A 12,876-nucleotide genomic window follows, 5' to 3' on the forward strand; every position below is an offset into this window, starting at 1 on the left:
CCCCGACTAGCCCCCGACTAGCGACTACTCGCGCTACCTACACTGGCCGAACGACTCCCGCGGCGTTTTGCGTTTCGCACTTCCTCCGGGTAACAGCTGATAGCCACTCGGATATGTGGAGCCAGTGCGACGGCGCCCTGAGATCAATAATCGTACCTCCTGGAGTTAAAATGAGGAAAGCTTGCTGACATATACAGATAATAACTGTACAAGGGCGTTTAATTTCGATGGCGTGTAGAATTACCGGACATTTTCGGAAATTTCCAAGGAAAACTTCATCATGCTTTCTGAAAAATTTTCGATCGCTTTCCCAGATCAATTGAATTTTTTTATCTCTGTATAATAAGGATAGTATAACACAAATGAGAGAACTTTGGATATTTTAACCGTAAGTTGAAATTGTAAACGGTTAATTGTCCCAAATGAAGCAATCATAAGTAGTACTTTGAGAATAGATCAACTGTAGACACCCTTCATCAGCGAGTTTCGTTACTGACATTTTGCCTTTTATTTACCACCAATTTCAACTGCGAGACATCTCTTATGGAAATGTATAGTGAGGTGTCTCATACGTTTCTCCCCCTTCAAAACTGGTCAAAACTACTGGTTGGAATGATTTTAATATATTTTTTCACTGAAATATACTTGCAGATTAATTATAATGGAAATAAACATTCTTGTAACAATATATTTTTTACACAATCAGTGGCATATGAAGTAAGCCTTAGAGCATCTGAGAGAAAGTTGACAAAATAATGTTTGAACTATGTCTTAATATGGCTCCGTTTTTTGAAGTCTCGTAACGTCACGAAAGGCATCTTTTCGACGTTGAGCCATCTTTTCAAGATCGAAAGACATAGCATAGGGTATCTTTCAAACGTCTTTCTGACGATTGTCGGTCTTGCCCAGCAAATGAAAACGAATTGAATCGAAGTGAAAAAATACGTCTCACAATATGCCATTCTGTATTTGCCGAAGTCTCGAATTTACTAGCACTAATATTAATTCTCTATTCTTCACTATTCTTTACAACGAATTACAAATCAATCTTTGTACATTCTCGCGAATGCGTCAATACATTCAAATCCGCATTCAAAAATAAATTATAAAATTATTATAAATTATAATATTATTCATCAACGATATAGTTTTTACCTCTTTGTCTAGCAATATCCTTTTATTCGCCGATGACATTAAAATTTTTATGAAAACTTGTAACCTATCTGACTCCATCAAGCTGCAAGACGATCTTAGTGCAATAATGAGCTGGTGCAATATGAATAAATTAGGGCTAAACCTTAGTAAATGTAAATCAATGTCCTTCGCTCGTGGCTCTTACATTGTTCATGCGTACACACTAGGTGGCTCTCATCTTTGTTCACGGGTTGATTCAATTAAGGATCTTGGGATCCTATTTGATTCTAGTCTGTCTTTTGCACTTCATATTGCTAAGATTATACGTAGGGTCGAAAAGTTGTGGTTTTTTATTGTTCGGAACACACTATGTTTTAAGGACTGGGAAACCATCCGTTATCTGTATATGACTCTCGTTAAATCTGTCCTAATGTACGGCTCCACAGTTTGGCGTCCTTACTACAAAAATGGCATTTATGTGATGAAACGTCTTCAGCACAGAGCTCTGCGTTATATGTCAGCTAAGGCCTTGTCCCCTATGCATAAGTTTGATCACGACTACCATTAAGTTGCTGTTAAATTTAGTGTTCCTTCCATCCTCTCATCGATGGAGATTGTTGACTTGCTGTTCCTTTTTAAGGTTATGTCCGGGAATATTCTATCTGTTGAGTTGCGAGGGCTCATACCTACTCGGTCTGAAACTTATGCCACTCGGAGTCCTGACCTTTTCTACCCTAGAGTGGGCCGTGCTCGCTTTTTCGACTGTGAGCCCGTCTTTCGTATGTGTGCTCTGTACAATAATTGTTCTTTCATTTTGCCCGACTTGTATGATTTTTCGTTAAGCGTTCGTCGTGTGACGTCGTTATTGAAATCTAAGTTTTGGAATTTTTATTCTTAAGTTTTGGTTCATTCTTTTATCAAGGTTTAAATTGGTTGTAATAGCGGATATTGATCGTATTTGATTACTTATAAGTGTAATGCATATGTATCTTTTTTTTTCTTCTTCAAAAAGGCTGCGGCCGTATAAGAAATAAATAAATAAATAAATAAATAAATAAATAAATAAATAAAAAGATTCCTATTCACTCAGAATATACGTTATGTGAATTCCGCTGTATACGCATCATGGTATTACGTTCTCGAGCCCTCACACTTGAACAAATTCTAACCGAGGACAAATAAAATATGTTTATCTGTATTCTCAATTTTCGATTGAATGAAGAATGATTTCCATGTGTGTGAGTTATTCCAGCAGACAAATTCGTGATGGAAGTTTACGTACAGGTACCGTCAGTGGTCACCAGGTGGCCAGTACGTACTTAGCAATCCCACAATGAAATACGCGCGCCAATATAATACTTTCGATGCAAAACTGATTTCTGGAACATAGTAGTTTCGTACTGATGATTGAGCAGCTCAGTGGTCAGAATATATAAGTTTATCGGTAAATTACCTCCAGTCAACTAGTTCTAATCCAACCAATTCAAAGGAAGAATAAAAAATATAGACTACCATGTGTACCGAATAAAAGAAGGTAAAATTATACATTTTTTTGTCCTGTGCAATCGCAATTCGGAAATCGAAAACGAGATTCATGAAAATTAAAGTTTGTGATTCTTTTTCAATATTCTTTTCATTCGCTGCATGTGCTGTCCAGGCATATCATGAAAATTAATGTTCTTGTAAAACCTGCAGTATTATTGCGTGTATTCTACATTATCTGCTTCTAATCACATTTGATAAAATTTACATAATACGGGGTTAATGTCAGTTGTATTGGCGGAGTGCAGTTTCCGTACGAATTGTCGCAAAGACTGCAATGCCACATACATTCCGAGAACTTTGTAAAATACTTATTGTTAGATTGAACATAGATTTGATATTTCATACCGAGAGGTAGGGACAAATTACGCAGTACGCCAACCACGCTAAAGTGTGGGGACGCCAAGTGTCTGAAGGTTTTGTTTTGAAAATTTTTTGAAGATACTCATTAACAACTCGCATAACGAGTTCAATATGAAAATGTAGCAAACAATGTTACCACGAGCATAACCCTCTGTAATATGAGTAAATAATAGGCGTCTCGTTCAAACGTTTTTCTTTCGAGTTGTCACTTTGTTAGGAGCATAGTCTAAGGAATAACGTGTGCTCGATAGAGGACCAATTTTCGTATAAAGTCGCGGTTCCGCTAGTTCACGTCACGGCAAGCCATTGTGAGCTTGTAGCGCAGGCGCATGCACGCGTACAAAATACAACATAACCTCAACTACACGTTGATAAACGCTTAAGCCATGGAGACTAGAGTAAAGGAGTGGACACAGCGTGCTTCAGAAATGTACACGAAATCCCGGCCTAAAACGGCGGCGCTGCGATCAAAAAGATCGTAGTCATATATATACAATATATATATATATATATATATATATATGTGTCGGGGTGAAGCCTCGGAAAGGCGGAGAGGATGTAGGATTTGCATTACGTGGATTGCTCATTGTAAAAAGCACGATGATCCCAACACGTCCGGTCAATTCGCTTGCTTTTCCGTGACTGTCGATTTCATCCAAGCGTTGTTATAAGCAAATCATTTGTTTGTTCTATATTCGAAGCATGTTGAATAACGCTTGACGCTTGATACGGCGGACTCATTCAAAGTTCAAGTTTTGCATTCACTTGATGATGCATCCTCTTTATTCTTCTCCGACATATATATATATATATATACTAGCAGCCCATCCCGGCTTCGCACGGGCATATAATAATATTAGGTGATAATATAAATGTTATTTTTCTAGAAACTCACTGTAAACATTGTGTATTTTCTTTTATTATATTATTATATGCCCGTGCGAAGCCGGGATGGGCTGCTAGTTATGCTGTTAAAATGTAGCTTATATGACACGTTCGTAGATTTACCATAGCAGCGCCATCCATTGATTACTTACTCAACCCAGTCGAAAGGTATCGACATCTGTTAGAATCATTCGGAGTTAACAGATAATTGTGACTGTCAAATAATAACACAAATAATTAGCAATATATTATAATTGCGACTATAATTTGAGATTTAAACTATCCTATCTCTCAAGTTGGATCGAACTGCACATGGTGTGCGTATTTTATTATAATCGGTTAAGTGGTTTAGGAGTCCATTGAGGACAAACATCGTGACACGAGATTTATATATATTAAGATATATTTAGATCAGACACACTGTTACTACTTATTTCCTAACCTCAATGTGTCAAAATTCGTGCAGTGTTTATGTTTACATGTGTAAAACTTTTTGTTATTAATGTGCAGTGTTGATTAATTTATTATGTTTATTAAAATGGGTGTATCAAATTTTGTTGAATAAAAATAAGCTGAAACATTAGGAATCTGTAATCTATCATTTTCGCGTAATGAATCGAGAGAAGCTCAGGACAATTTTGTCCTCTTATTTTATGAAAAAAAAAAGTGTGTGTCAGCTCCGACGCACGACTGGAGTTTACTCCTTACGAACGATAATTATGATATATTCGAATAGAAAAAGAGGGTATGAAATGATAAGAGAAACTAACATATATCTGTAATTATTCGGATTATTTACATTACTTCAAAAATTTCCAAATTTTGAGTGCATATTCGTAATAAGTGACCGCAAAAACCCCTGAGTACCAACTTTCTTTCCCGTCAAACGACTTTTTACATTTTCGGTCCGCCATATTGGATCGACCATCTCGAATTTCTAACTCTTGAGTGCAGATTTGTAATTAGCGACCCCGAAAACCCCCCGAGTACCAACTTTCGCTCTTGTCAAACGACTTCTGCGTTTTGGTCCGCCATATTGGATCCGCCATTTTGAATTTTCAACTTTTGAGTGCGGATTCATAATCATTGACTTCGAAAACCTCTGAGTACGAACTTTCGGTCTCGTCCACGGTCTTACGTACAGGTCTGGTAACTCCGGCATTTTTGAGTGGTAGGGGGTGTCACCGTTAGTGAGGCACACGGTCTTGTTTCCTATCTATCCGCTAGGAGCGCCATTGGCCCGGGGTATAATAGATATAGATATATACCAATAAGATAACCTGCTCATCGAAGTTTTTGACAGTTCATAACTCAGTGTAAAGTGTGTAAACGGTGTAAAAAATTAAGGATTGTTGATTCCGAAAAATCAGCTGTTCGGATCTGATTTATGGTTTGCTCATCCCGAGGGGGCAGCGCTGCAGACGGCGAAGACGAGAACCACGGTTTTGCCTCATTATCTGAGTCATTCCCCACCCTACTAGTTTCCGGACCTGTATGTAAGACCGTGCTCTCGTCAAACGACTTTTTACGTTTTGGTCCGCCATATTGGATCCGCCATATTGAATTTACAACTTCCGAGCGCGGATTCGTAATCAGCGACCCTGAAAACCCCCGGGTACCAACTTTTGCTCTCGTCAAATGAGTTTTTGCACGTTTGGTCCGCCATATTGAATCCGCCATCTTGAATTTTCAAATTTTGAGTGCAGATTCGTAATCAGCGGCCCCAAAAACCCTCGAGTACAAAATTCAAGTCGATAGTAAGTACGGAAAAATCTGTGCCGCTAAGGGTTAATATAAGTAATGAAAATAATATATAAATATAAAATATATTAAATCAATTAATCAAAAATAATAAAAACACTAAATAAAAGATTTAGTTGTTCGTATTTGAAATTTATATTAGTCATAAATGTAAACGATAAGCTCACCAATTAACCGCATCCATGTGTTTTTCGGATTCTTCTTCATTATCATCTAAATCAATTTCTTCCATATTTTCAAATATTTTGACGTGATAACGTCACGTCTTATAAATTCATACGCAGGCACACAGCGCACACGTACAAACATACGCACACATTCAACTCTCAGACCAGAGGTAATGAACTATGCAGTGAGACTACGAAGCATCGCCCAAAGAGGAGAACCCGAGTATAGGATACGCTGCATAATGTATTCCATCTCATTCTTTTGCACGTTCAATATATATGTTTGTCTCTTTCTATAGCGCCTCAAGCTTTCGTGTTACACTTGATTTTACTCCTCATATAATTTCCGTACCGGGCCCTATAACTCGAATCGTTTCTTAAGGAGTAAACTCCAAAAAGTTTCGACAATTCTTGAAATAGTCCCCTTAACCTCCAATATACTATCATTTAGGTGCGTCACTTTTCATTCTACTGCGAAAGTGCGGATCGGTCACTTTCATCGTGTGGACTAATTTTATTACTATATCTACGATCTATTCGAGCCATGCGATGCTAGTGGCAGAGCGGAGAACTAATTGAAGGACGGGTTTTTGAGGACGCCGTTACTACTTATTCCCCTATGCTGTGTCCACTCCTTTACTCTAGTATCCATGGCTTAAACAAACGTGGTGGGTCACGCATTGCGTTGAATCGCATCGTTTCACGAATATAATTGATATGTTCAATTGATTGGTTAAAGACTGTAAGAATCGTGACGAGTCCTGCAGAGGTAAAAGTATCCGCATTTCCACTATGCGTGGAACGAAGAATTTAGTCTGCGTTTCATGTGTAACGTTCTAATCTACTTCAAAATATTTAATTAACAGTTTTTAATTGACCGCTTGTCGTAATGCCAACTGTTAGAACTTTTTTATCGGTTCGTCTGAAAAGTTGCGCCGTAGAACACCTGACTGCTTAGGCTGGATATTCACGGGCAGCGAAATGCCGCGGCAGCAAGCATCGCGATGCTGTGACAGCGGAAAAATTACCGCGCCGTATTACAGAGATGGGTGCGCTGGCGACACATTTTCGCTTTCACAGGGTCAAGCTACTTGCTGTCGCAGCATTTTGCTGTCCGTGAAAATTCAGCCTATAGCAACATTAGAACGCACTTGTGCAACGGCGATTTTCCCAACTCGTATATGTATATCTATATTAAAATTAATATGAAAAGCTCACTATATGATGGTGAAGATTTGCAAACTCACATCTTTAGAAGTTCTAAATTGGCAAACTGATATTATTCATGAATAAGTGACCATATATGGGAGTAAATACATGTGTATGCGTGACAAATTTGACGCACTTATTGTCACTTTCCCCGTCTGGCGGGTTGCTCTGTTCTTCGATCTTTGTTTCAGTAGCTCCATAAGAGCGCGCGGTCCAGCGCAGTCTATGCCTATAAGTCTATGACAACACTTCGCTCATGTTTTGCATTGAATTATTTAAGCTAAACAAACCAATGGACTATCAGTTGTATTTTCAAAACGTAGTTCTCCAAATCACAGAATAGGAAAACCAATTGTTGTACTTAAATGGGTTTATAATGCTATTTTCGTATTGTTTCAGTGACTAATTTTCCTATTTCGTTGAATTACTCTATGTAAGAATATTATGTGCAAATACTTTGACCCTGAGGTTTGGTGAAGTTTACATGTGGATCATTGCAAAAGTGAAAAAGAACATGGCAATATACTAAGCAGAGTACTGAAAATTATGTCTTGCGTTGAAAAAAAATAACGTTTAAAACTACCTTCACACGGGTTCTTTACTACGTGTCATTGGAGTGGAAATTCTGATTTCTATTATCATTGGTGCAGTGCCTTTTGTTATCCTAATTTATAAGAAATGTTACTTCATATTTTAAGCAGTACCTCTTGCTATTTTCATTTATAAGAAATTTTTCGTTATTTAAACACAAGCCAAGTTACCCAGAGCTTGAAGATCAAAGTAAAAGCACTCTGGGATAATTCTAACTCAATTCACTTGGTAAAGGGACCAAAACATGACGAAAATCCACTTCATTTGTTCCAGAATACGTTTACATTTTCATAATTTGTTTGGAACCATTAAAGAATCAAGGATGGTAGATATTCCTGGTATAGTACAACAGCTGTTCATGTCCAATAAGCACCCTCTGTATTGTGGCGCAGAGTACTATCGGTATACCGTTTAGTATCTGCTAGATGATATATTGCGTCCTAAAAACAAACGAATGATTGTACTTGTAATCAGTTTTCTCTCACAATACGAGTTCAAAAACATGTACTGGTAACTGACAACATGAGTAGTATTAAATCCAACGCCCATCGTTGCAGAACATCGCGGACCCGCTCGGAACGGAACGGCGCCGCACGGTATGGAAGTTTTAGTGTAATGCAGTAATGAGACCGTTAAGCGTAAAACGATATAATTCCACTATAACTCGCACTTGTATGAGACCAGGTTTTTGACGATTACTATTCACAGCTGATCGCAATAATCGATGATAAATCGGTGAATCCCGTTTTTGAACATTTCAGATTCATAGGAATCAATAGGAATTGAACCTGGCATGATATACATTTTTTTTTTTTTTAATCAATTTCAAACCGAAATCTTCAGAAAAGGATTGATTCACGGATTTATCTTCCATTATTGGGATCCGCTGCGGATAGTAATCGCATGAAATCTTTGGTCTCATGCATGTGAGTTATAACGGAATGGACTATACCGTTGTGCGCCTAACGGTCTTATTACTGTGTTACATTAAAAGTTCCGTACCGTGCGACACCGTTCAGTGTTGTGTGGATCCGCGCTGTTCCGCAACAGCGGGCCTTGGCCTTTAAGATTTACCTGTCTCTAGTTGTATGATACGCGCCTGACATAGTGTATCTTAATGTTGGTAAATTTTTATCAAATTTTTCATTATTCACATTAATCTTAAATATTTTAGTTAACTTTAGTTCAGTCTCTGAATCAAGTGATGTTACTTTCCTATTTGTACAATTGAAATTACAATTCGTAGTTATTTTAATTAGTCATAAACTGATCTTCCACTAGATAACATGTGCAGATCCCTCTTTCTAAGAAACTTTATAGCCTCAAACATTGATGCTGGTAGCCCGACAGGGACAATACGTTGACTGAAAACTGTTAAAGACGGTAACCCTAATGAGGTTTTGTCTGTCTTATGGGTTTGCGTATTGAACGGGTTCCGTAAATGAAAAAGCTACCGGATCGCTGATACGGTTTTATACGGCCCCAGGTCCGCTTATCTGCAAAGTACCAGTGATAAAAAAGTTGCTCGCGGGTAACCGTCTTTAAATTCTTCTGTCAATGGACAATTGATTGCTCTCACGTGAAATTCGCAAATGCGAAAATATCTTAAAAGTACTTCACGTACTTGGTTTTTGGTAGTAGCCACAAAAAACTTTGAAAATTTTTAAATGATTCTCTTTTAACGCCTAGTGGATGTGAGTGACTTGTTCCTGTACAGAAAATTCAGCGGGAGCAATGAATATTTTGCAAAAAAAAATTCGAATAACCAAGCAGCCAGAATTTATACATTAGATTAAATTGTTTTGATATTGATTCAATCTTAAAAAATTAGTCTTACCGAGTCGATCTTGACAAAAACGTCCGTCATAGATGAGAGAAGATTGGCAGTTTTTGAGATTTAAAATGACCTCTTTGGCAATTGATGAAACTATTTCCGTTTCTGTTTTTACAAGTTCTTGAATTCTTGTTACAGTGACTTTCGTTAGAATATCATCAATGGTCAATTCATCTCTAAGCTCGAAGGTAATAGATTGCAGTAGTCGCAAGGAGAGGTGCTTCAGTTCAGCCGAAATTGAATCACTGAGGTATGGGCCAAGTATTTGACAGATACGAAGTTCTATCAAATATTGCAGGCCTGATTTATTTATACTGACATTGTACAAAAGCATCAAGATCAATCTAGATGGATATAAAATATTAGATTGAAATAGCATGAACAAAAATGTTCAGAAAAATTCATACTGATAGCATCACCGTGAGAGTGCACTGTTACTACACGCTCGATACTACACAAAATTATACCACATAAGATAGTCCGCAGAAAAATTATACTGTAGGAAATCAGTTTATACAAACATTATACTAAGTATACCACATTTCCGGTTTACCATTATACCATTAACTATACAAAATTTATAGTATAGAATAATTCTGTGCAGTCTAATTTGTTTTGTGTTAGCGTGCATAAAGTAACTGTAAGCTCTCATAGCGATGACCTAAATGCTTGAAAGAAGTATGATAAAGAATTGACCAGTATCGAACGTTTCATCGTCAATTTCTTGATATTAATTACCTAGCATCAGTATGAAAACTGTCAAAAAGACATGTGTGAAAAAAGAAAGGTATCCAAGGCAGATACGGATGGAATGATGAAATTTTTTTTGTGCTCACCATACTATGCCCTGCAATAATCATAATCTACCTTGCTAACGAGTTGCCCGTAGGTAACGGTACCACAGGCATCAGTTTTACCATCTTCTGCAGCAAATTTTTTCCATTTGGATGTGTAACCAAAAACTGACGACCTCCAGGGCTTGCCGATAGATTTGTCACGATACCACAGAGACCCTTTACAAATTGAAACTCATCGCTGTTTTCAGAGGGAAATACAGAACCATACGTGTTTATAAAGGAAACGAAGGTTCCATTTACAATGCACAAGAACTCCCCAAGTTTTGCCTGAAACTAGCGACTTACGATTATAACTAATCTTAAGCATCGCTAATAATTATGTCATGTACAATTTTATGGAGTTACGGCGCTTCCGTTTTTTTCCAAGAAGTATGAAGCAGTACTCACCTTGGATAGCCATAATTCTACAACATGAGGAAAGCGGGACGCATGCCATACCAAATTTCCTAGCACAGCTCCAAGGCTGGCACAAAATGTACTTTGATGCATTACCTAGAACAGGTGTAACCGGAGATGTAACCTTAAAACAGTCATATATCACCATGAATGGTTGCACAAGCATTTTTTCTCATCACTGTCGTCAGATTAATCAATCCTAGACTCTTCTTCAATGCTGGTAACTCAACCTGGAATCAATTACTTGATTCCTCAGTCTGATAATCTCTTCCTGTGCTTGCTCCAATTGGTCCCGTTGCTCGAGCCACCGTTTGTATAGTTCGTTGTACAAAGGTTCTACATTGTCATAGCTATCCACTCCTAAGGAAAAAGAGCGGAGAGAAACGACAAGCTCATAAGTTGATTAATCAAATTGCTCGAAGACTATAAAATACCTTTCTTGAATACAGCCTGAGGTCCAAACATTGCAGTAACATCATCTTTCAAACCGAGAGTTCGAGACGTCACTTCTGCCCCATCTTCTCCAGGGTATGGATCAGCCATGGTAGTACTCGCCGAACAATCCACCGTAAAGTTATTCAAATTACGTCCGACCGTTCTCAGAACGGTGCCGATTTCGTCCTTCAAGTATTAACAATGCAACTACATTATTAACACAATTGCGTAGAGAAAGCCGACAAAATATTTCCTTCCGACATATCTGTCACAAGGTAATTTGTAATTGTGTCAACTACGTACATATGTAAATAAGAATTGTTCCTGTTCTTCCATAACCTCGGGCTTACAAAGACTATCTCCTATTTGAGACATTAAGGTTAATTCAGTATACACCGATACGAGATTTTGCAAAGTTGCTACAAGCTTCTACCAATTCCTTACAGACTTTTACAAACACGGGCTACTGGCCATGTTTACACTATTGGCCATGCTTACCTGCTTAGATCCATGCTGCGGGTGCGTTTTTAAATTAGCTGGCAGCACTGAAGTATTTCTATGGGTATGTTCCGATATGCACTGCGAGCACTGCACAGTGCTCTCACTATAGAAAAATTCGTTCTGATATGGACTGCAGTATAAGGCCGCAGTACCCTAGGGAAATATATGACGTCATGAATAACCACCATATTTCTACTGCGAACACTGGAGGTTTCGAGGTAAGGTGCTCTCAGTGCTTTGATCACGTTATCAACAGCGTTCAGAAATTTAATAGCTTCCACTATTGATAATTATTATTATTGAATATTGTCATTTAAAAATACCGGCCGTTAAAAACAAAAATGGAAAATTTGAAGAAATTTTACCTATTGCAGTGTGAGACAAATATTATGTATGAAATGAAAGTAACGCCGAAAAATGTCGATCACAGTATACTGTTCTGCGTTCCGTTTTAAACAGTAACCAGTATAGCTAACTATAAAGGAACGGCTTCGCAGTATACTAAATTGACGTTACACCTTACAGTGCTCGCAGTGTATATCGGAACATACCCTATATTTCACATACTCTTTGGCTGGCAGCGATAAAAAATCCCTAGGACAGAGGCAGAGCTACCCACGAACTCGATAGCGAAAAAGAGATACAGATTGTTGACGGTACTGAGAGCTAATTTTGGAATGTACTCTCGATAAGGAATCACGTAGAGAATTAACTGATCAATGTAAAGAATCTAAGATATTTCTCTTAATACCATGCATACAAATAGTTGATTTCACATATTCCCGGATGCGTGCTGAAATGTACTGCCAGTACTGCCGAGTGTGACGTCACGTGGTCAACGGCCGATTGCGTTCTGTTTTGACTTTGGTGGCTTTCCCTCAAGCTCGCGCAGTCGTCACAGCCAAACCACGAAAAGTATTACTTCACGAGCCAAACACACTCCGGCACAGTGCTGGGCAAGGTGCGTAGATAGACGAGCAGACAAGGGAAGTCCTTTGCATGAAGAATTTTCCTAAGACCTTCCTTTGACCGCTCGTTTATCTACAGACCTTGGTGCTGGGGTACTGGTGGCAGACCTCTGGTGGCATGTAATATAGTTCCATACACAGCCACCAGAGTTCACTTTGGGGTGAGTTTAGAACCCATTGGAGCCTACACAAGGAAACCGAACTGAAATGGGGCGAATTGACAAAATTTGTCG

General features: G+C 38.2%; 1 protein-coding gene across 9 annotated transcripts; it reads right to left on the reverse strand.

The window, feature by feature from the left end:
* Positions 1-7,352: 7,352 nt before the first annotated feature.
* LOC124304522 (heat shock factor 2-binding protein-like) lies at positions 7,353-12,747 on the reverse strand. 9 transcript variants are annotated; one of them, XM_046762885.1, is made up of 7 exons: positions 11,673-11,691; positions 11,478-11,536; positions 11,174-11,360; positions 10,731-10,835; positions 10,354-10,616; positions 9,490-9,830; positions 8,119-9,148 (listed from the first exon to the last, which is right to left on the reverse strand). In XM_046762885.1, exons 3-7 carry the CDS (start codon positions 11,216-11,218, stop codon positions 9,042-9,044), a joined length of 861 nt encoding a protein of 286 aa, XP_046618841.1. In that variant the 5' UTR covers positions 11,219-11,360; positions 11,478-11,536; positions 11,673-11,691; the 3' UTR covers positions 8,119-9,041. The 9 variants fall into 9 exon arrangements, with proteins under 9 accessions (XP_046618847.1, XP_046618841.1, XP_046618842.1 ...); XM_046762889.1 differs by lacking the exon at positions 11,673-11,691 and adding an exon at positions 9,277-9,361 and having other exon boundaries at positions 9,103-9,148; positions 11,478-11,666; XM_046762891.1 differs by lacking the exons at positions 8,119-9,148; positions 11,673-11,691 and adding an exon at positions 7,353-8,092 and having other exon boundaries at positions 11,478-11,666.
* Between the last annotated feature and the right edge of the window lie 129 nt (positions 12,748-12,876).

Source organism: Neodiprion virginianus, chromosome 5 (genome assembly GCF_021901495.1).
Source record: "Neodiprion virginianus isolate iyNeoVirg1 chromosome 5, iyNeoVirg1.1, whole genome shotgun sequence".
Taxonomy (NCBI): domain Eukaryota; kingdom Metazoa; phylum Arthropoda; class Insecta; order Hymenoptera; family Diprionidae; genus Neodiprion; species Neodiprion virginianus.